Source organism: Gymnoscopelus microlampas (genome assembly GCF_963454915.1).
Source record: "Gymnoscopelus microlampas genome assembly, chromosome: 18".
In the NCBI taxonomy this organism is placed as follows: Eukaryota; Metazoa; Chordata; class Actinopteri; order Myctophiformes; family Myctophidae; genus Gymnoscopelus; species Gymnoscopelus microlampas.
Window position 1 is genome coordinate 46094845 of NC_139955.1, and position 24656 is coordinate 46119500.

The window sequence follows — 24656 nt, forward strand, 5'->3', positions numbered from 1 at the left end:
GTGCGTGTGGAATAATGTCAACGGTTAGTTTCTGTTCACAAAGCAAAGGGCAACACTGCTCTCTGCTGGTCAGATAAGAGAAGCACCTCATAGAAAAAACATTGTGTGACACTCTTACGATTTTTTATTATTTTATCAGAATGGCCTACACAGCCTGATTTCATTTTTGAATACTCATAAATGTAAACAAATACATTAATTAAATAACAAGTGGCCCATGGTCATCTTTCAGCCTTTTACGGATTATGAAAGTACAGAATGTAAGCTTTCAAATGTGCCATTCATTGAAATCGGAACACAGTTGAATAAGATATGCTCATCTGAATATTGCAGAATAGTCAAACCTCTAATCACTCCTCCATTATCGCATTTCAGTCAACTAGATAGAAACTTGATGCAACACAATTGAAATATTGACCACAGTTACAACACATCATTTTCACAAAATACTGTCATGATTTGAAAACAGAATAGCCTAAAAGCCGGTGGGTCTGCTATTAATGCACATCAAACTGAGGGTCCTTGACATTCAATGGTTTGAGTATCAGACCCCCATAACGTGTGTTGTTGCGTGAGGCCATGACTCTTATTCACTCACTCACTCACATTCAAGTATGGCTGTGCCTAACCCCAACTATCTTCCCTCTCACCAGGCTGGCTGGCACACCTGTAACAGATCCCCAATTGCTGCGGCCCCAATTACCAGCCCTGTTCAACAGCTAGCCAGCTCATTTCATTTCCATACCATACACCAGGGGTCTTCAACAGGGGGTCCGGGACCCGGGCTAGGGGGTCCTCAGAGCTACTATAGGGGGTCCGCCAAATCTTTGTGTGATAGGATTTAGTTTTTTACATTAACCACTTAAACCCTAGAATTCCTTTTCTGAGGGGAACATTAGCCGAAAATAGCAGATCTACAAGCTCTCAACGCCTCGCGCTGCGAGGCGTTGAGAGCTTGTAGATCTGCTATTTTTTGGCAAAGAGGCTATAGGTGTAGAGGGAAAAAATAGCAGACTTAAATAAAAAAAAAAGTTTTAATCTGAAACACAATTTTATACAATATAGAGTAGGGGGTCCCTGCTTCATCTCTCTCTCAGCTAGGGGGTCCTTGGCCTGAAAACGTTGAAGACCCCTGCCATACACTTTTCCTCCGAGGTGGAAAGACTGGTGACGCGAGGTTAACCATACACAGACCCAGCAACAGTCTAAATCCTCACTGCCAGTAGTTAGCCTCTTCATTCAGTTGTTTTGTTTGTTATTTTAGTTCAGCCTGGAGATGGCCTGTAGTCACTCTTTTCCTTTACAGTTTCAGTTAGGGAGGGGGAGCATCTTCAACGTCCCTGGGTGGCCTGGCCCCTGAGGCCTGAGTTCTCCTTTTCGTAAAGTAGGCTATTCATATTTAGGTCATTCGTTTTCCCTCTGATTTAAGCTTATTCTGTGGGGAAACAATGTGTTTAATAAAAACCCTTAATCCATGTTGTGGTGTCCTTGTCATTTATGTTGGTCTCCATTCTTGAGCCACTTGGTATTTGGGTATTTAGTTTGGTACGAGATTTGTGTTTCAAACATATTCAAATATTTAAGGTTTCTCTTTTTTTCCTTCAAGATCTTTTGTAAATGGCACATCTACAAGTTGGCTATTTTCAAATTGCCAATAAAGTGGTTATACTGCATTCCATGATTTTAATGCTATTGCATGTATATCCATCTGTCACTTAATGTTTCGATGAATTGAATACACATGGACCACAATGGAAACAAGCCATTGTGGTCCATAATGGCTAGTTTTAGACCTGGTTACTTGTTTCTCTCGCAAAAAACAACAACCTGGCAACGCTGATCATGTCCCCTTTTAACCCAGCGGCAGCAGCGCATACTCTCAGTCGGTCAGACAGACAGACAGACAGACAGCAGAGCCATAGTCAGTCAGACAGACAGACAGACAGACAGACAGACAGACAGACAGACAGACAGACAGACAGACAGACAGACAGACAGACAGACAGACACATTGTAGCCAGCAGAGAGCCGCCCACAGACAGTCAGACAGACAGACAGACACATTGTAGCCAGCAGAGCCACAGACCGGCAACATGCTCTCCTCCGTCGGGCTGAGCGGGCTGCTCCTCCTCACGGGTCTCCTGCAGTGTTGTGTGTGTTCTCCTGGTCCTCCTCATCCTCTGCTGGTGTTCCTCATAGACGGGTTCCGTTATGATTACATGGACGACCTGCAGGCTCTGCCTGGGTTCACACAGCTGCTGGAGAACGGAGTCAAAGTGGATTACATGACGCCCGACTTCCCCAGTTTATCATACCCTAATTATTACTCCTTAATGACGGGTAAGTGTTACTCTCTCTCTCTCTCTCTCTCTCTCTCTCTCTCTCTGTGTGTGTGTGTGTGTGTGTGTGTGTGTGTGTGTGTGTGTGTGTGCGCGCGTGTGTGTGTGCGTGTGAGTGTCAGGTCTTTTACTTAAGTACATTTTTTTTTACTTAAGTAAAAGTATTGACTGCAATGTAGAAATACTCTTACAAGTAAAACTCCAGAATTCAAAATGTACTTGAGTAAAAGTACAAAAGTATTGGTATCAAAATGTACTTAAAGTAGAAAAGTAAAAGTACTCATGGGTGGGTGGGGCTTTGGGGTTGACGCTGACGACTATTGCAATTTCAACTATTAAATACAGACATTTGCATTGTCTTTGTCATCACCACCACTCATCATTGTGTTAAAAGTTGAGGGGTCTTCAACAGGGGGTCCAGGACCCCTAGGGGAGTTACAAGCAATACAAATTTAAAAAGAATTATGGACTACAATGTTTCCATTGTGGTCCATAATAGACATTTACATCATAGAAACAAACCCAGCCATGGATGGGATGACCTGTATCTAAGTCCAATCTGTGTATCGGTGAAGCCATGATTTACGATCAGTTTTACATTTTTGTATAAAATCATTTTACATTTTGGTAGTAGGGGATTTAGGGATTTTAGATCAGTTGTTAGGCCATTCCACTGTGGCTGAACATTCTTACCCTTAGAGCAGTAGTTCTCAAAGTTTTTCGTGCCAAGGACCCCCAAATTGATATATAATTGGCCGCGGACCCCCAGCTGATTTTCTTTTGTGCCAGGGACCCCAGAGGAGAAGATTTGCGTTAAAAAAAATATTAACAACAATTATAAAAGTATTAACATTCTTTCAAACACTTACAAGATTTTTCAAAATATTCTATTTTTGAACAGCCAATGTATAGAATATGGATAAAGTGCTTAAAATGATTGAGATGCTGTATTAGCAAATTCTCCTGGGGACCCCCTGGAACCCTGTCAAGGACCCCAGGGGGTCCCCGGACCACACTTTGAGAACCAATGCCTCAAAAGACCACTTCACCCATTTTCAACCTAATCTTCATATAATTGGTCCTCACCAATTATGAGAGCCCCAGCTAGAGTCCTCAGTTCACCCCTACTGACAAACCAGGAGGATTTCCCAAGAGTCTTGTTAATTCTTGGGCAGCCTGAGAGAATGGGTGTCTATTCTGTCTATTCAAGGCAGCCTTAAAAGAGTCCAGAGTTGGAGCATGGCTAATCTCCATTAGGAGAGAGTTCCATAGGGTGGGGGGGGGGGGGCTGCCACCAGTGGTGGAAAGTAACTAAGTACATGTACTCAAGTACAATTATGAGGTATTTTTACTTTACTTTACCATTTCCAATACTTTTACTACTACTCCACTACATCTCAGAGGAAAATATTGTACTTTTACTCCACTACAATTATATGAAAACTTTAGTTACTAAGGTAGTTACTTTGTAGATTTTGATTATTATTACAAAACACATTAACCACTTCAGCCCTATATATATATATCAGCCATTTGAAAATAGCAGATCTACAAGCTCACAATGCGTCGTGATGATGTGAGCTTGTAGATCAGCTATTTTCCAAAGATTTGTATGAATGTTGAACTTGTGAAATGGGACATTCTGCACAATGAGTACTTGTACTTTTGGGACATTTTGATGCCATTTATTTTTTTGCTTATAACAGAGTACTTCTACATTGCAGTATTGATACTTTTACTTAAGTAAAGAATGTTAGTACTTTTACCATCACTGGCTGCCACACTGTCCCCACAGGTTTGCTTGTATGTTGCTGTGAGTAACCAGATAGGCCTGAGGCTTCGGTTGCAGTAAGTGAACTAAATTGGGAGATACCAGCACAGAGGCAGCAAGTCCAAAGTCAATTGTTTTTATTACAATTCAATTCAAAGGAGCTTTATTGGCATGAGAAAACATACGTTTATATTGCCAAAGCAAGTGTCAAAACATAATAAAAACAATGTTCAGTTGGAGGGGCTACAGCCTTGTGTTAAACAGAGCTATGTCACATTGCAACGTTGTATATACATGTTGGCAAGCTTATTTTAAACAAATAGCTGACATATTTCAAGATTTTGCAGTCAGTTTTAGGACGGTTAGCAGTATTTCCCCCAAAACTATTTAAAATAGTATACAAAAAGCCTCAGATTTCAAATGAATTTAAAGGTATATAGCAGTTCTGTTTATATGTGCAGTAGGTCTATTCAGAGGTCTATACTCTGTACAGATAGTGTTTATATGTATACAGTAGGTCTATGTCAGAGGTCTACTCCAGGGGTCTTCAACAGGGGGTCCGGGACCCCTAGGGGGTCCTCAGAGCTACTATAGGGGGATCACCAAATCTTTGTGTGATAGGATGTCGTAGGATTTACATTAACCAGTGCCACTTGAACCCTAGAATTCCTTTTCTGAGGGGAACATTAGCCGAAAATAGCAGAGCTTGTAGATCGGCTATTTTTGGCAAAGAGGCTATAGGTGTAGAGGGAAAAAAGAGCAGACTAAGTCAAAAAAAAATCTGAAACACAATTTTATACAATATAGAGGGGGGTCCCTGCTTCATCTCTCTCTCAGCTAGGGGGTCCTTGGCCTGAAAACGTTGAAGACCCCTGGTCTACTCGGTACAGATAGTGTTTATATGTGCAGTAGGTCTATGTCAGAGGTCTATACTCGGTGCAGATAGTGTTTATATGTGCAGTAGGTCTGTGTCAGAGGTCTATACTCGGTACAGATAGTGTTTATACAGTATACTAGGTCTGTGTCAGAAAACCATTGGCTTAACTTCTCTTATCACAACAGTATCACAGCAGTAAGGTCAAACCGCACCAATGCAACTAGTCACAACTCCTTGCAACAAAATAGTTTTAAGGTCAAACCGCACCAAAGCAACTCCTTGCAGCTGCCTTTGGGGATAATGGTTGCAAGTAGTTGCATGTTGCAAGTAGTTGCACATGGTGAATCATTTGTGTGGAGTGGGCTTTACTACCAATAAAATCTGCAGCAGTGGGATATGTGTGTCAGGAGGGGAGTGTATAGGCCATCCGTTCAAAGTGCAGCAGCCCTTAATATACGGAGAGAGATCAAGCACAGCAGCAATACACCAACACATATAATACTGTAGCTATGCAATGGCTAAACCATTATGGACCTCTGCTTACTGACTGAACCCAAATACAACACTGGAACATTCCATTCACTTAATGCTTTAACTGAAGTGCAAACATTAAACAACTAACAGACAATGTTTTGAAGCACACCAGAGTACAGCCTGGCACCAACAGCAGGGTTGGATTTGCTTATGATATCCCACACAAGTCACGACGACGCCACAGGCTGTGGGCTTGTAGATCTGCACTTTTCCCTATGTGTTGCACCACAAAGTAACAGTATTTAATATAGGGCTTAAGTGGTTAAAAAAGCAACACATTGAACCCCGGTCCTATAAGACACACAGGCTTTTAGCTAATGATGTGGAATATGGATGCCGGGGTTTGAATGAAACAGTGAAACATGTTCAGCAGTTTGTTATGACTCTGCAGCAGAATGAACGGCCTCCGGGCTATTCATAGCAGTCAGCCTGGCAAGAGAGAGGTTCTGATAGTGTCACACGGACAAATAACTTGTTGCACAGACTCTGGATAAGAGCGTCTGCTAAATGCCTGCATTGTAAACGGATAGTAGTTTTAATATAATGGGTCCTGAAGGTTAAAATGCTGGCCTGGGCGTGCAGCCGTTTGAGAGGCCTGCATTCTTTCTGTCCTGACATCCAACTGTGGTAATAAACATGATGTCACATTAACATCCACACACTCTGCAGCCAGGAACACTTGATTTGTCCTGGTTGTCTTAAGTGTTAACTTTATCTTTTCTGGAATCCCCTCAAGAGGGTCTATCCAGCAAAAATGAGTTCAACCGCTTTAACTCTATATGCATCGGATGTTTGAAATAAATAGCTGACGGGTTGTTTCAGCCAGTCTACAGCAGTGTGAATTTATGGATGCAGTTTATGCACAGCCAGCCAGTCAACAGTGAATATAATGAGTAAATATACAATCTGTCTAAGTGTTTACAGGCAACTGTCATGGTAATTTAGTGGGCAGCTATTATTATTGTGTGTGTGTGTGTGTGTTTGTGTGTGTGTGTGTGTGTGTGTGTGTGTGTGTGTGTGTGTGTGTGTGTGTGTGTGTGTGTGTGTGTGTGTGTGTGTGTGTGTGTGTGTGTGTGTGTGTGTGTGTGTGTGTGTGTGTGTGTGTGTGTGTGTGTGTGTGTGTGTGTGTTAGAACTATCATGTGACAGTGCCTGGTCTGTTCTGTGCTCATGCTTGCTTGCAGAACAATGAGCAGTCACCACCTTTTAATAGAGGAGATGGAGGATCACACCAGAGATAGAGAGAGACAGTGAGAGAGAGAGGGAGAGAGAGGGGGGGGTTGATAGATTGCATTCAGAGAGACAGATGAATAAAACCATTGAGTGACAGACAGTAACAGATGTGGGTGGTGTAACGTGGCACTGCCCTCTGCTCCGTGTCCACTTCACTTCTCTGTCCTGTCTCTGTGCCAAGAGCCATTCAAAGACCTTTATCCTTCTAAAGCCTGACATGTCTGACATGCATATATTAGACCACGGACCGGACGGACCCCCATTTGATTGCACACATTTTCAAGATTTTTCGAAAATGGCAGATCTACAAGCTCATAGCGCGGCACTGAGTGCTGAGCTACGAGCTTGTAGATCTGCTATTTTTGAATAGCCAATGTATAAAATATGGTTTAAGTGATTAAAATGATTATGGAGCTATATTAAGTAATTTTTCTGGGGAGCCCCTGGTATCCCAAGAGGGGCGCCGGATGGACCCCACATTGAGATTTTTTTTATTTTTTTTTATTATTATTATCATCATTTTTTTTTAAAGAGAACATGTGTAACTCAAATCTTTGATTCTGGGGATTCTAATGTCTTCTAAATCTTCAAAAAATATATTTTGTTTTACTTATGTTGCTATAATCAGTGGTTCTCAAACTTTTTTCATGTCAAGGACCACCAAAAATGATATGAATTTGGCCCCGGATGCCCATCTCAAAATATGTTGTTCCAGGGACCCCCAGAAGCAAAGATTTGAGTTACAATTGTTCGCAAAATGGACCCTTTATTATACCCATGTAGAGTTCCAGTGTTTTGGTCCCATAGGGCTGATGGGTCAGACTGTCAACAGCAGATCTGTGGACTAAACATTGACATTTGATATGTTTGCTTCCTCTAAGCTTCCTCAGTGACTCAGTTCTGTGTTTTTATCTTTTATTTATACCTACAGTAGCCCTGAGACCAGCTTACTGTCACAGTTTACACTGTGTGTGGCGTGCGTGTGTGTGTGTACTCGTATATCACTATAATTGTGAGGCCCAAATGTCTCCACAAGTTTAGTAATTAGAGAAATAAGACACTGGGATGACATGTTTTGAAAGACATAAAAAACATCCTGTTTTTCTGATGAAAAGGATGTTTTCTTTTATGCCCATATATGGAGATCTCTGTATCTGTCAGTCCCTTTTATGCCCATATATGGAGATCTATGACTGATGTCATCAGTATGTAGGACGAATTGTACATTAAGGCCCGTTCATAGTCCCTAGATGGGTCTGAAACGTCCGTCACGGGGTGAGGGATTCCGTCCGTTCTTTACGGACCATGCATAGTTATTTAGGAGAGAGAGATTGCACGTACCCAACGTTGCCATGTCTGCTTATTATAAGCGACTTTGGGCTTATTCTTCTGTATAGTTGCTTGTAAACAAACAAGCAATTTTTTATTGGTGGTTGTGGTTTTATTTGGGCTTGTTTCTAAAGTGTAGTTGCTTATTTGGGCCAATTATTATTTAAACCAGTGATTCTCAAATATATATTGTAGATCTGCTATTTTCATATGCAGTGGTGTAAAGAGGTAATTGTACTTTACTTGAGTATTTCCAATTTCCAATACTTTTACTTTTACTCTACATCTCAGAGGCAAATATTGTACTTTTACTCCACTACAATTATTTGAAAACTTTAGTTACTAGTTACTTTTCAGATATAAATGATGATATTATGAAACATACATTAACCACTTTAGCCCTATTTTATACATAGGCCGATCTACAAGCTCACACAACGCGTCGCATTGTGAGCTTGTAGATCGGCTATTTTCAAACATTTTTGTACTTTTACTTTTGGTACTTTAAGTAGTGATACTTTTACTTAAGTAAAACATTTGAGTACTTTTTCCACCACTGTTCATGTGTGGCCTAGTCGATTCTTTTGGGCTTGTTTTCATAGACCTGGTTACTTATTTCTCTCACAAAATCTGGCTACAGGTTACAATGCTATGAAACTAGCATTGTAGCCCAGTGGTACTACGGGCAAAACGTAGTAAACGTCCGGCTGACGGTGAATGTCGACTGAACGGACGGAAATACTGGAGCCGCAATTGACGGAGGGGGAGACAAAAAAGACAACGTAAGGAGCGCCAGCGCTCGTTACGTATCCTTACGTCCGACTATGAATGATACTTAAGGAGCGCCAGCGCTCGTTACGTATCCTTACGTCCGACTATGAATGATACTTTATACTATATTGTTATTATGGTTGTTTATATCTAACCCTTATATTTAACCATCACTTGTAGCAGTGGTTCTCAACCAGTGGTCTGGGGACCACCAGTGGTCCTTGGGGGATTACCAGGGGGTCCCCAGCTAAATTTAGTTAACATTGTGTCACAATCATTTTAACTACTTAGCTTTGGCTATTCAAAAATAGCAGATCTACAAGCTCATAGCGTGGCACTGCCGCGCTATGAGCTTGTAGATCTGCTATTTTTGAAAAATCTTGAAAATGTGTGCAAATCTTTGAATATATATTTTTTTTCAAGCAAACATTTTCAACTCATATCTTTGCTTCATGGGGGTCCCTGGCACAAAACATGTTCAGATGGGGGTCCGCGGCCAAATGTTTATAAATGTAGGGGTCCTTGGCATGAAAAAGGTTGAAAACCACTGACTTATAGTACTTATATAACACATTATGATACGACATGATATTTGGTAGCTTGTAGGAGCCAAGATGTCTCCACTAGGCCTGATAGCAGCCTGTGTTGTTATGGTTCAGCTTGACCTTGTAGCAGCTACAGTATAACTATGATCTGATCCCTGTGCTCGTTAACAGAACTACCTTAGACCACTGATCTGTGTCAGACTGTGTGTCTAACGTTCTTCTCCCCATGATATCATGTACATTAAAGCATAACCATCACCACCTAGAACATTGTCTCCACTCAGAGACAATATGTCATGTACCAACAATAGCCGATCTATAAGTGTGTGTCTGTCTGTCTTTCTGCGTGCAGACCCCGGGGGGGGGGGGGGTTAGCCCCTTCGCTAAGCCCCAAACACAACAGTGTGTCTGGACCAATGGGACGCCAGCGTTGGGCCGCACCCACCGGTGATGATGTGCTGATGCTGGTGTTTTGAAAAGGCATATACACACACACACACACACACACACACACACACACACACACACACACACACACACACACACACACACACACACACACACACACACACACACACACACACACACACACACACACAGACAAATGCCAGAACCCACTGGTTCTCAAAGTGTGGTCTGGGGACCCCCAGGGGTACCTGAGGCGGTTCCAGGGAGTTCCCAGCAAAACTAGTTAATATAGCATCAAAATCTATTTGACCACTTTAACCCTATGTACACTTATCTATCTGCTATTCTCACTATATTTGTAACAGGCCATGGTTCATTCACCATGCACTTTTCCCCTTCCTAGACATGTTAGTGGAGACAAAAAGTACAATATTTATTTTTGAAATGTAGCCAAGTGTCCCAAAATACAAATACTCAAGTAAAGTAAAGATACTCAAAACAATTAGGACTTAGGAATTAAGACCTGAGGCCCATTCTACAAATGTCTTCTAAATCCTAAGAGTTTTCTGAAACACTTATGTTGCTATAATATCAGTGGTTCTACAAGCCTTTTCATATCAAGGACCCCCAAAATGATATGTATTTGGCCGGGGACCCCCATCTCAAAATATTTAGTTCCAGGGGGAAAATAAATAATGGTTAAAGTGGTTAAACTCTAAAATGACAGATGTTTTCCCGGTCTTAAGTAAAGGTGCTTCTGCTTGGTGTCCAGCACTGAGGTGAAGGAGGGCATAGCTGGCATTCCTTCAGCGCCCCGTTGGCACCACAAGCTTCCACTCTGCTGGACATGGTCAATGGCTTTAAGATGTCTGGCTCCTCCCTCCCTGACCCCCTGACCTGCTGAACCCAGTGGTGTGAAGTAATAGAGTACAGTTACTCAAGTAGTGTAATTAAGTACAAAATTCTGACTTACTTTTGGGGTGCATGCTTGTGTGCGTGTGCGCATGCATGCTTGTGTGTATGCATGTGTGCATGGGTGCACGTGTGTGTGTGTGTGTGTGTGTGTGTGTGTGTGTGTGTGTGTGTGTGTGTGTGTGTGTGTGTGTGTGTGTGTGTGTGTGTGTGTGTGTGTGTGTGTGTGTGTGTGTGTGCGTGCGTGCGTGCGTGCGTGCGTGCGTGCGTGCGTGCGTGCGTGCGTGCGTGCGTGCGTGCGTGCGTGCGTGCGTGCGTGCGTGCGTGTGTGTGTTTTACTCATTGGACTGTAATTAGTCATGCATTAATGCTTTCATCACTTTGACGTTATACAGCTGATTAAGGTGGGGCTGATTTGAATTACTTTATGTGTTGCTGGGTAGATTAGATTACCCTGTTATAATAAATAATCATGTATCACTTGTAGTAACTAAAGCTACCAAATAATTGTAGAGCAGTAAAAAGTACAGTGTTTTCCTCTGATGTAGTGGAGAAATGTGAAGTAGACAAAACATGGAAGTTCACAAGTAAAGTAAAAGTACCTCAATTTCTTTGCTCGAGTAAATGTACTTAGTTACTTTACACCCCCGTTTCAAGCTGAAATGTTGAATTACTAATATATGCATTTAAAGCACTTACCTCTTTACTTAATGAATCTGAATCAGCCTTTGCCTGCAGTAGGCAAGTTTCAGTGTGACTTTGGCAGCTGTAGTTTAGGGTGAGTGTGATGTTTTCTGACAGGCGGGGAGGGGGGGTGCGGTGGGGTGGGGGGGGCTCAGCCAGATTGAGAGTGGCTTAATCCTGTTTTATACTTCACCCTACGACGGTGTTGTCATGACATAAATTACTTCTAACTTCAAATTAAAATAACCAGGTGAAAACAATATGTGATGAGACGTTCATTTAATTTGATAGGGATCCCTAGAGACACTAATCCTTCCAGCATGCGAGATGATCGAACGTCCATACATTCTTCTACTAGAAAATAGCAGATCTACAAGCTCACAACGCATCGCGTTGTGAGCTTGTAGATCGGCTATTTTCAAATAAAATCTTATATAAAATTGTAACTAGAAAGTGTGCTCCTCGGAGCACAGGTCTCCGCCAGTACTGTTCCTGATTAATCCTGTCTTATCTATTTATATTACATATTGTCACGTGTCACTTGACCAATGTTAGCTTGGCTGATGGAAGCTCACTTCAAAAAATATAAATGATTTTTTGAAGTGACACACCTATTTATAGGTTTCTATTTCGTCATGCGTCTCGCTAGCCAATCAAAGCACACCCTTTCAACATATTGTCACGTGTCACGTGAAGCTTGACCAATGTTAGCTTGGCGGACACATGGAAGGACGGAGACGAAAACATACTCTCCACCTCTGGCGGAGACAATAAGCAGATCTGGCTGTGACATGACAAAAAAGGGGGGCCCCAGCCCAAAACACACTATGGGACCACACAGATTCAAGTTCTCAGTCGCCACGACTGATTTCAGTCATTTGGATTCCATAAAAGCCAGCATGTCTTCTATGGAAGGATGTTGCGCAGCGAAATAGCCGATCTACAAGCTCTCAATGCATCTGCGACCTGCTAACGCTCTGGACCAGAGCTACCCTATGAGCCACATCTGCTCTGGATGGAACCGTCGGGTTCCCAAGGCTACTTACTGACTTCCCCCTGCACCAGCTCCATCAGGGAGGGGAACATCCTGACATCATCTGGTTGGAGACCCATCTTCTGGATCTGCTCTCCCAGATGTTCCACATCCAGCGCCAGCTGCAGGCGGATCCTGCCGTCGCCTGTGAGTCCTCCGTTCGCTCCTGCCGTGGCCACGCCCTCGCCCTTTCCGGTCGGCTCCGGGCTCTCCTCCTCCATGTCGCTCACTGAGCTCAGGACGCCCCGGACGGTCTCGTAGTACGTCTGTGTGCATTCCGACAGCGTGACTCGTAGCCAATCCCGTGCTGTGGAAGGACTGACCAGTCCCGCTGAATCGGTCAGTAGCTGATGTAACGGATGGACGGCGTCGTCCACGTACGCCGACGCGCGCACCGGCCCCTCCTTGTCGGTCGTGAGGTAAAGACGCGGTACATCAGAGGCTCTCTTTAGGAAGCGGCAGCAGCGTTGGGTTAGTTGCCGGGTCATCCTGGCATTCAGAGTGGGTATTCTGCCTGACAGACACGCCTTAGAGTCTGACAGAGCAGCTTCCACCGTTGCAAAGTTTGTAAATCTTATGGCCTCTAACCTCTGTCTGATTGTCTGTGACAGCGCTGGGATCTGCTCCTGCAGCCTCTGGATATCAGCTGCCATGTAGACCAGCTGTTTGGTAGAGAGGGAGGCGAGACGCCGCTCGCTTTCAACGCCGGCATCGTTGTCCAATGAGCTTCGGCCAGCGGTGGAGGAGGAGGCGGAGTTTGGCAGAGGAGGCCTGGTGGTTGGCTCCTCGGGCACCACCTCGGGGGGCGGAGTCTGAGTCAGCGCCGCGTCGAGGAAGTTGGCGTATCGCGAGTAGAGCTTCAGAGTGAGCTCCCAGAAGCGGTGGGACAGCTGTGAGAAGTAGACCTTATCTGACCAACACCTTAACAGACAGGACCACAACACCTGGGACACCTGCAGGTGGTACACGCCGTCGTCCGGCACTGCTGTCTGTACTCCGTCGCTCACAGCGTTCTCCAGACTCCCTGCTATCTCGTCGTACCGGAGCTGAAAGTAAACGGGAAGCTTCCACTGGTTGTGGAAGCGCGCATAAGAGGGCTGAGCTCTCAGCCTCTTGACACTGGCCTGGGAGCTGCACTGGCATTCGTAGCTCCTCACAAACCCCATGCTCGCGCTGTACCGCTCGTGAAATACGTCAGGGTTTCCAGGGTCGAAGAGGTAACCCATCCTCTCCTCTATCCCTCGAATAATCTCCGGCCACACAGAGTTGACCACGAAGTCGTAGCCGGGCAAAATGTCTGCTGCTTTGTCGCTGGATACGGCCCCACCTCCTCCTCCGGTCACCTCGCCAAGCAGTCGACAGTGGTGAGGAACAAACTCCAGCAGTCCAGAGTACATCAGCTGGAGACCGTTAGCGGTGGACTTCACTAGCTCACTAGCTTCCACGATCACCTGGTCCACGTAAGGCTTGACCAGCACCTGTCCCACCAAGGCCTCTGCGTCTCGAGTCTTGTCCATGGCGGCGTACGTCCTCAGGCAGTGACGCACCACGTCCACATTGGACTTCTGCAGCCCCTCGATCAGCAGCCCCTCCAGGGAGCTCTGGAGCGTGGAGGCGATGGCCGCCATGCGAGGTCTGACTCTGTCCAAAAGGGGCGTGTCTTCGCTCTGCGCAGCGTGGAACTGAAGCCGGTTAAATTCCGTAGCCGCCCTCTCCAGAATCTGACCCGCCGACAGAGGACCGCTGATCTCCGGAGAGTTGGACTCCTCAGAGTTTTTCGGCCAATGCAGAATCTTCTCCATCTTGTCCACCGAGCGCACCACCCGGATCAGCCTGAGCACGCACGCCTTCTTCTCTCGCAGGTCCTCTAGTTTGTACAGCTGACCGTCTACAGCCCGAATCAACTCGCTCACGCAAGACCGCCGGCTCAGCGCTTCCTCTCGTAGCCGTCCGAGGGGCACCGACAGCCGCTCGAGGGCCTCGTCCATCCCCACCAGGTTGGTGGAGAAGTTGACAAAGTCGGCGTAGTCCTTGTCGACGAGCTCCACCATGGCCGTGTTCAGGAGCTTACGGTAGAGCTCCAAGTCCTCTCTCAGCTCCTCCAGCTGGACCCGCTCCCTGCACTCGGCCACAAACCGGTCGACATCGAAGTCAGCCTTCATAAAAACATCTTTGTCGAAGCACAAATGATCTGGCCCCTTTGACAGATTCATGTTTTATAACTGGCTGTCAAACACAAAGGGAGCAGCTGTTAACTAGCTGATAAGCCAATTCTATTTATAGAGCATGTTTAAAAAACAACAACCAAGGTTGATCAAAGTGCTTCACAGCATACACAACTAAATACAACATATTTCAGGAAAAAAAGTTTCACAACATCAGTTTTTTTTTAAATAGAAAGATGTGAGAACAATTGTAGTAGATTAAAAAACAATGGAGATGAATGGGCATAAAGGTGAGTAGGGGAGGTCATGGTATATCACAGTGGTTGGAAGTCACTCTATGATGTCATTACTATGAAATCAGGCATCTCCATATTTGGGCATATCTATAGTGCAGCACTCGTTTTATTACAGTGGTCCTCAAACCTTTTTCATTTCAAGGACCCCCAGTTTGGCATCTTTAAGGCCACGGACCCCCATAACTCTGAGAGTGTACAAATGGAACCAAATGGACCTGTTTGGGTCCATTTTGTTCCATTTTACGCAGACACGCAGAGATTTACAGAGGGGTAAAAGCGCAATGTGATATTTGACTTAGTGGCATTTTAGTGGTATTCGAGTTTACGTTTATTGTGTGTGTGTGTGTGTGTGTGTGTGTGTGTGTGTGTGTGTGTGTGCGTGTGCGTGCGTGCGTGTGTGTGTGTGTTCTCAGGCCGGTACTGTGAGGTCCACCACATGACGGGTAACTACATGTGGGATGATGCCAGTAACAAGGAGTTCCTGATCGGCACCAACGCAGACAGTCGTCTGCCCGTGTGGTGGGACGGCTCAGAGCCCCTGTGGGTCACCATGCAGAAGATGGGCAGGAAGGTCTTCATGTACTACTGGCCTGGTGAGTATAGGGCTGTCATGTCAGGGCTTCTGATAGCTTTAACATTATTAGGAGTTAAACCCAACTTCCTGTAATAAAATATGGAGTTGGCCGCAGCCAAATGATGGGAGAAAACACACAGTCGTAAAAAATGATAATTAGTTTAAATGTCTAAAGTTACACAGAAAATACAGGCTTATCTTTGCACATAATATTGCTATCTGGAAGAAGCTCCCCGCTTCCCCCTTCCATAGCGTCATCAGGTCAGACGTCACAGCCAGCTGGTGTGCCTCTCCATCTTATTGTTTCACTAACAATCAGCAGTGATAGAATAAGTACTCACATTTTTTACTTAAGTAAAAGTATCAATAACCTACTGTATTGTAGAAAATCTAGAAACAGTCTGGTACAAGTTCGGTATTCAACATTTTGCGTGAGTAAAAGTACTCATCGTGCAGAAGTTTTCAAATGTATAAAACGTATAAAATTCCTTGAAAATGACTACGCTACGACTACTTTGACCTCAGACATACTATTATCATATTGTTATTTTGTGAATATTTGGTTATGGTGTTATGTTGTGCACATTATAACCCCCGTGTGTGTGTGTGTGTGTGTGTGTGTGTGTGTGTGTGTGTGTGTGTGTGTGTGTGTGTGTGTGCCACCAGGTTGCGAGGTAGAGATCTTGGGGGTGCGTCCGTCGTTCTGTGAGGAGTACGTTTACAACCCGTCAGAGAAGAACCTCACTGACTCCATGGAGAGCGCTCTGAACGTGCTGCGGTGAGAGACTACACACTCCCACCTCATGAACCACGGACCCCCATCTGAACATAATGTTGTGCCAGGGACCCCCCCACACAAGATTTGTGTTGTTAAAATGTTAAAACAATATTCCAAATTGTTCTACATTGTGTGCGTCCTCGTTGTGTGTGTGTGTGTGTGTGTGTGTGTGTGTGTGTGTGTGTGTGTGTGTGTGTGTGTGTGTGTGTAGGTCAGGTGAAGCGGACATGGCAGCAGTGTACTATGAGAAGATCGATGTGGAGGGTCATCACTTCGGACCCGACTCCCCCCAGGTCCGAACGGCGGTCAGACAGCTGGACGGCGCCATACAGACCCTCAACACCAAACTGAAGGTCTGTATAGGATGCTCTAACTCTTTATTAGACCTTGCGCAGCTGACACCTGCAGCCAACTTCCCTCTGTCCTGCCTGGCTCCCAACATGACCACGGATAGCTCTGTGCGTTCATTGTGAACTGTTGTTTAGTGTACATTTTAAGATAAATACTAACAGTACATCAAAGGGTAGGGTAGGGGTGGGAGGCCTTTTTGTTTCACACCCTTTTCTCCTGTTTTGTGGTAGGGAGGTGATCTGTTTTGTTGGGTAAGGTTTTAGTGAGTGTTGTAGGTTTATAAAGACTATAAATAATGTATTTTTTGGCTGCAGGCGCAACTTTTAACATAGGTCTGTCTCTGTTCTCTCAAAAAGGAAACAAAAAACGTACGCTCAGCAAAAGTGAATTGATCCCAGTGTATGACAGAGAACAAGTTCACGATAACAGTGTGTTCATGTTCATTTGTTTGTGCTCAGGAGAAGGATCTGGTGGGCCGGGTCAACGTGGTGTTTTTTTCGGACCACGGCATGACCCCCATCCGCTGGATGGACAGGGTGATCGAGCTGGAGAAATACATCAACATGTCTGACCTGGTCAAGATGATGGACAGAGGACCCGTGGTCAGCCTCTGGCCCAAACACAACACATACCAGCAGGTCAGAACGTTGCCATTTATACAGGCAGTCGCGCACTGGAAATAGCTTCACGACGCACCACGTTGTGAGCTTCTAGATCTGCTATTTTCGGCTTTGGGGTTAAAAATGCAACAAATGTACTTTTTTTAAATGGCATTCATGAAATAGGCTCTATGCACAGCTGCCATACTGGAAAGGAATTGGGCCTCTTCCTTACTTCCTTCACGGGTCTTACCAATTATACTAATTAAGGCTCTGTTCCATTTAGTGTGGCACAGTGTTGTCAAACCTTTTAATTTCAAGGACCCCCAATAACTCTGAGAGTGTACAAATGGAACCATTTGGTTCCATTTGTACACTCTCAGAGTTACACACTCGTAAGTGGCCAATTGGAACCCACTCAAGGAACCACGAGGGTCCCTGGACCACACTTTGAGACCCACTGGTGTAGCAGAGTGTTTCCAGTGAGTCAACATGTACAATATCAGCACCCTGACTCTGTTTGACCAGAATGGAACAGAACCTTAATTAGTATTATTGGTAACATCTGTAGAGTTCTCAACAGGCCTGAAAATGAAGGCCCGGCCCTAACTGGGCCCTACTGGGCCAGCCCGAGGCTTGGCTTTTAGGCCCAAAAAAACGAAAATGTGTCATTATGTGCTTAATGTACTCAAAGTCACGCATCCAACACGCTTTGAACTGAGCAGATTGGACCTTCCGTTCCAGAGATAATGGCCAAAACATCTTGACAATGGCCTTTTTCGCCGATTTTCAATCGTCGGGTCGGGTTCGGGCAGAATTTGAGAACTCTAAACACCTGTGAAGAAAGTAAGGAAGAGGCCCAGTTTCTTTCGAATATGGCTGCTGTGCGTAGAGCCTATTGCCTGACTAAAATGTTGATGTCCTCACAGACACGTGTATTAATGCAAACTTGCATGCGTGCGTGTGTTTTCCATGCAGGTGTACAATGCACTGTCACAGGTTCCTAACATGCATGTGTACAAGGTCCAGGATATTCCACAACGCTTCCACTACAGAGGAGGGAAGTTCGTCTCCACGCTGACACTGGTGGCCGACCCCGGATGGTTCATTACTGAGGTGAGATCAAACTGTTGCTGTGGAGACGTTGGGCTGTCAAATATGTATCTATCATTTCATGATTGTATGCATAATTGCATACATTATCATATTTCATTTGCTCATTCATTTCCGTAACCACTGTGTGAGGCACTGTGTCCACTGGGAGCTTTTTTCTCGACTGAAAATGCCAAGGCACTCGCCGAAAAGCGAGTGCCTTGGGTTCGATTCCCGCCAGGGACGCCGTGGGCGCTGGGGGCTGTGTTCTCTTCTCCACGTCATCAGAGCCCATTACCTAGGTGGGGTTGGTGAAAGGGCCTTTCTGTGTGGAGTTTGCATGTTCTCCCCGTGTCCCCTAATGTAGTTACCCTCACAAAAACATGCAGTAATCCTGATCTCTATACTGCCTCCCCCTGGTCAGCCAGGGGGGGAAAGGAACTAGTTGGAATAACGTTTTTCCTTCCACGCGCTATGTCCTACCGGGGAAACTCTCCCCTGTCAGGTGATAAGAAGCGGCCTGCTCACTCCTCATGCATTGAAGGAAGCATGAGCTCAGTTCGGGGCTCTCCCCAGGCTGGCAGAGCGAGAGTAGCGCCCAGGATTACAGCTTTTTAGGCAATTGGCACTGGGTGAAAAAAGGATTACAAAATCGTGGGATAAAAATTAAGAAGGAAAAATGCGCTGTGCTCAGAAAAAAAAAACACATCTTGATGGACATACTTTTACTCCCATCTCAAAGGCATATTGCATATTCTACTCTACTACAGCTTTATTTAGAAGTTACTTTGCAGATTTAGATTAGTATGACACAACATAATTACCACTTAAGCCATAATAAACTACAGTATGTATGTGTGTGTTCCAGAATAAGAGCAAACTTCCGTACTGGAAGAACGGGAGTGGTGAGGCGGTGGGATGGCAAAACGGTTGGCATGGTTACGACAACGAGTACATTGACATGAGAGGCTTCTTCCTGGCTACTGGACCTGGTGAGTAGAGCCCCGCCCACTTAGCACTTTGACCCGTATTGACCTGGTGAGTAGAGCTGTGGAGAGTCTGGATATGTGAGACTACTCTGGCTGCTACAAGGACAAGCTGAACCTTAACAAGAGCTGTACCAAAACAATAGCTATCAGGCCTAGCGGAGACATCTTGGCTCCCATAATGTATTATATAAGCAACATCACTAAAGCAATGCTATACAGTATTGTACTTGAGTTAAGGCCTTTGCAGACAGGGTGCGATTTTCCGCACGGAAAAAAACCGGACAATATCACTTTTTTAAATGAACACGTGGTTCTCAATGACCTCATGCACACCCCGTGCGGCGATGCGATGCGGCGATGCGATGCGTTTTTTTTTTTCAATCGAACCCAGTTCGATTTGTGCGTTTTTTCGCATGCGGTAAAAACTGATTGACTAATCGCACCCTGTGTGCAAAGGCCTTAAAAGTACTAGAGTACTTGCTTTTATGGTGTGACGATGGTATGATGGTCTGATCATATATCTTGATAATGTGAAGGACTTTGTCACCATAAAAGATATTGCCATGCCGAGTTATATGATAACAACAACAATTAATTAATAAATGGCCAGGGATCAAGTGGTTAATACGCTATCAGATGATAACAATTGACAATGTAGGCATTTAGCAGACACTCTTATACAGAGTGACTTAAAATAAGCAAGATAAACACATACATAGAGACAGTGTAGTGTCTCAGTAAACTATAGGACCTCAGGTAAACCAAGACCCTAGCATCAGTCTAAACAATATACTGTCAAAATAATCTACATTGAAACCATAGGATACCAGGTAATCAATGAACCTATAGCATCTGTTTAAATAACATGCTTTCTAAATTACATTTTAACCTTGTGGTTAAGAAAAACAAAGCCAGGCTGTAACACATCAATAGCTATCAGGCCTAGCGGAGACATCTTGGTACTATGAGTGATGGTTAAATATAAAAGTTATATATAAGCCATACTAACAATATTGTATAACGTATAATTCTTCCTCAATTGCTTTAGTGTTGATATAGTAACAAAAACATGAGAACAAATGGTCATGGTGTGTATGCATGGTCATCATCTATGTCACTAGCATGATAAGATATTATGATATGATGAAGTGAAAATCTCTGACCTTCTAGTTCTAGTTTTAATGATTATATTAGATATTATTAGTGAAGATAGCAGATCTAAAAGCTCACAACACGTCGCATCGTGATGCTTGTAGATCTGCTATTTACATTATTTTCAATAGGGCTGAAGTGGTTAATTCTTGTAGTTTGGGTCCCCGGGGAGTCTCAGTTCAATTACATTTTTCAATTAGAATTGTATTAAAGTGCCAAATCACAACAAGTCGTCTCAAGTCACTTCACGTATAGAGCAGAGACCCAGTGGTGTAGGTACATTTACTCAAGTACTGTACTTAAGTGCAGTTGTGAGGTATTTTCACTTTTTTCAGTACTTTTACTACATCTCAGAGGCAAATTTTGTACTTTTACTCTTCTACATTTTGATGCCAATACTTTTGTACTTTTACTCAGGTACATTTTGAATTCCGGACTTTTACTTCAACCAAGTATTTCTATATTGCAGTATTGGCAAAATATTTGAGTACTTTTTCCACCACTGCAGAGACCCGACATCTCCCACCCTGAACAAGCAATTTTGTCACCGTGGTTCTCGAGCTTAAAGATTAAACTGGGAACGTGGTTTCATTCTCACTTCCAGATTTCAAGCAGAACATGCGAGCGGGGCCGATCCGAACGGTGGACGTCTACAACCTGATGTGCAGGACGCTGGGCGTGGAGCCGCTGCCCAACAACGGCTCGTGGTCCCGGGTGGAGTACCTGCTGAGTGGCTCGCCGGGACATCAACACTCCACCACCTCCAGCCTGTTGAGTCTGTGTACCACAGGCCTGATGGCCACCCTGCTGCCTCTGTGGCCTTAGGACAGACAGACCCCCCCCCTCTACTGTGGCCATAGGACAGACAACCATCCCGTTCTTATATCTCAGTGGTTTTCAACCTTTTTTATGCCAAGGACCCCCGTCTGAAAATGTTTTGTGTCAGGGAGCCCCAGACGATTTTGTGTTTAAAAAATGCAAAATTCAAGAAAATTCTTCAAACACTTTCCAGATTGTTATGTACAAGTTCACAAAGTGAGCTTGTATATCTGCTATGTTTGAATAGCCAAAGTATACAGTATGGACAAAGGGGTGAAAATGTATTAACACCTTTTGCTGGGGACCCCCTGGAACCTCCTCAAGGATCACTGGTGGTCCCCGGACCACTGGTTGAGAACCACTGTTATATCTGACACTGGCTGAGACCACCGTATGCACACACACATGCATGCACAAAATGCACGCACACATGCACGAACACATGCGCGGCTGTTTTCAAAAAACACATTTACTAATTTGGCTGGGGCCCCCTCTGGAACCCCCTCAAGGACCCCCTTGGTGGTCCCCAGACTCCATTTTGTAGAATCACTGCCCTATAGGGGCCCCACCGGTCCCGGACCCCCTGTTGAAGACCCTTGCCTTATATAACCAAGAAACCTCCTCATCAAGTACAGTAACTGCATAAGAATCTCTGGCCACTGGTTAGAAGGCTCCATGCAATAATAATAATCATAAATACAAAAAAACATATTGACCTAGTTTCTTAAAGGTAGGGCAACAGATAAGGGACAACTTCTGATATTTACATACTAGTCCATAGCTAAACAACAGTATCAGTTTCTTTGGCACGAGCTGGAAACGTATGCACAATGCCATTGACAATACAATGCAAATATTCAAAGATAATTCTGTCGTCTCGTAGAATGATGAAACCTTGCTTTCCCTGGCCATAACCCCAAAACCTACATGAGCGAAATAATGGGAACTTTCTTGTTCTGGTGGAGCTGCGTGCTGAGTTCAACCCAGTGAGCGAACAGGTCAGACGAGAACAAAAGAGATCACTGACCACGGGGCGAAACAGTATTACTTTTGTTAATAATAATAATAATAATAAACTTTATTTGTATAGCACCTTTCATGACATGAAATGCAGCGCAAAGTGCTTTACAGAGCAAGAATACAGTTACAGTTACAACCAATTTAACAATAAAGCAAACAAAAAATAAAATAAAATAAAAGCAAAAGCATAAAACATTAAAATAGGCAATACAGTGAGGACTTAAAAATCAGCCAAAGAGTCAGCTAAAAGCAAGAGTGAAGAAATAGGTCTTGAGCTGTGCTTTAAAGCTATCGACAGAGGCTGCCTGTTTTAGGTGTAATGGGAGTTTATTCCACACTGTTGGTCCGTAAAAGCAGAATGCTGCTTCACCGTATTTTTTATATGTCATTTTAGGCACCTCGAGTAGGTCAGCACTTGAAGACCTGAGGGTCCGGTTTGGATCATGTCTCTCTAGGCAGTCATAGAGGTAGGAAGGTGCCAGACCATTTAGAGCTTTATAAACTATTAAAAGAATTTTAAAATCAATCCTAAAAACAACCGGGAGCCAGTGTAGTGAAGCTAGAACTGGAGTGATATGTTCTCTCATTCTAGTTTTAGTTAAAATTCTGGCTGCCGCATTTTGAACAAGTTGTAATCTGTCAGTTGTTTTCTTAGGCAGGCCAGAGTAGAGTGCATTGCAGTAATCAAGCCGAGAGAAAACAAAAGCGTGGATCAGCGTTTTTGCGTCGTCTAACGACAGATAGTCTCTAATTCGCGCAATATTTCTAAGATGAAAGAAAGCAATCTTGGTGACATGATTAATGTGTGCATTAAAATTCAATTCAGAGTCGATAATAACCCCCAGGTTCTTTACTGTGGTGTTACTTTCTACAGCCAGGTTACCAAGTCTACTTATTATTAATTCTCTCTGCTCACTGGAGCCAATTATGAGAATTTCTGTTTTATCCTCATTTAGCTTAAGAAAGTTCTCACTCATCCAGCATTTTATACTGGACAGACAGGTCAACAATGGGTCTAGAGCGCAGGGGTCGTCTGGAGCTACCGAAAGATACAGCTGGGTATCATCAGCATAGAAATGGAAGTTCACTCCGTGATCGGCGATGAGTTCTCCCAGTGGTAGTATATACAGGGAGAACAATAAGGGACCCAGAATTGAGCCCTGTGGAATACCAGAACAGATGTCATGTTTGTCTGAGTCAAAATTAGCTAGGCTGACAAAATAGCTTCTGCCTGTTAGGTAAGAGTAAAACCAAGACAAGGCTGTGCCTGACAAACCAATCCAGTACTCCATGCGTTGTAGTAGAATTTTGTGATCAATCGTGTAATGTGAGTGAATAGTTTAAGCTGATTTCTATCTGTAGCTGTCCATGGTGGAGGTATGTATATTATGGAAGCAAACAAACTTTAGTTTTTTTTCCTGTTCCCACTTTAGCTTTTGAAACGGGCCTCCAGATTCTTAAGGCCGCCCCTGCTTAGAGTAAATGCTGTCCTATAAATAAACATGTCTAATATAAACACATGTAATAGGCATCGCTCTAGAAGCCTCTCTACAGTAAACGGTTAAATCAAATGTTGAATGTTGGGGGCGGGGCAGATTTAGCTGTGTTATTGTTTATGGGAATGCCATATTAAGTACTGTTTTTCCTCCCACATTATTTGAATCTATCCAGCATTTAAAATGATCTGTTGCTCTGCCTTTTTTAAATGGCCTACAATCCAAAGATCATATGTTTACATACTGGACCAGAACCTGTGTTCCAGTGGGTTCCCCCAAAATGTCATCTAGAGCAGGGGTTCCCAGACTGTTTCAGCTCCAAACCCAATAGAGAAATTCTCCCCAGTCTCTCCATTATGCATTAACCATCTATTGACCTATATTTCTAAAATAGGAAAACAGACACATTTTAGATTTTTTTTGTTTGTATTATTCTGAAATTCTTTTGGAAAATGTTTTATTTCTTTTTTCAGTTTTTATTTTTTCTAAGTACAAAAATGTAAAAAGGGCTCACGACAAGATATTATCATCACAATATCAATATCGAGGTATTTGGTAAAACATATTGTGATCATTGATTTTATATATTTTTTTCCATGGTTTTACATTTACATTTCTTACATTTCTCAGCCAAAGTTGTTGTAACGTCAGGGTTGGAGTCAGAGAGAGAGAGACATAACTCCAACCCTGAGTACAGTGTAGTAATGATAAGCATATCAAATGAGTAAAGTTGATATATGTCAATAGATAGGGACAGCCTGTGCCTTACTGTTTATATAAAAATAAAAAGATCTTTGACAAATCTGAACTACAATTGTGGTTTTCTGACTTTTTATTTCATATTTATGTGACATGACAAGTTTAATTGTAAAAGTATACTTCTGAGTAAA

General features: G+C 43.7%; 2 protein-coding genes across 2 annotated transcripts; one reads left to right on the top strand and one right to left on the bottom strand.

The window, feature by feature from the left end:
* The first annotated feature begins 1902 nt into the window (after nucleotides 1-1902).
* Nucleotides 1903-23211, top strand: LOC311065291 (glycerophosphocholine cholinephosphodiesterase ENPP6-like). The gene is made up of 8 exons (XM_084085548.1): nucleotides 1903-2340; nucleotides 15310-15489; nucleotides 16137-16248; nucleotides 16460-16601; nucleotides 17058-17237; nucleotides 18177-18314; nucleotides 19159-19282; nucleotides 21036-23211. Exons 1-8 carry the CDS (start codon nucleotides 2094-2096, stop codon nucleotides 21254-21256), a joined length of 1344 nt encoding a protein of 447 aa, XP_083941674.1. The 5' UTR covers nucleotides 1903-2093; the 3' UTR covers nucleotides 21257-23211.
* On the bottom strand, nucleotides 12441-14648 carry LOC311033446 (conserved oligomeric Golgi complex subunit 2-like; the record flags this gene model as incomplete). The annotated part of the gene is made up of 1 exon (XM_084040957.1): nucleotides 12441-14648. The coding sequence occupies one exon, from the start codon at nucleotides 14646-14648 to the stop codon at nucleotides 12441-12443; it is 2208 nt and encodes a 735-aa protein (XP_083897083.1).
* Nucleotides 23212-24656: the final 1445 nt, after the last annotated feature.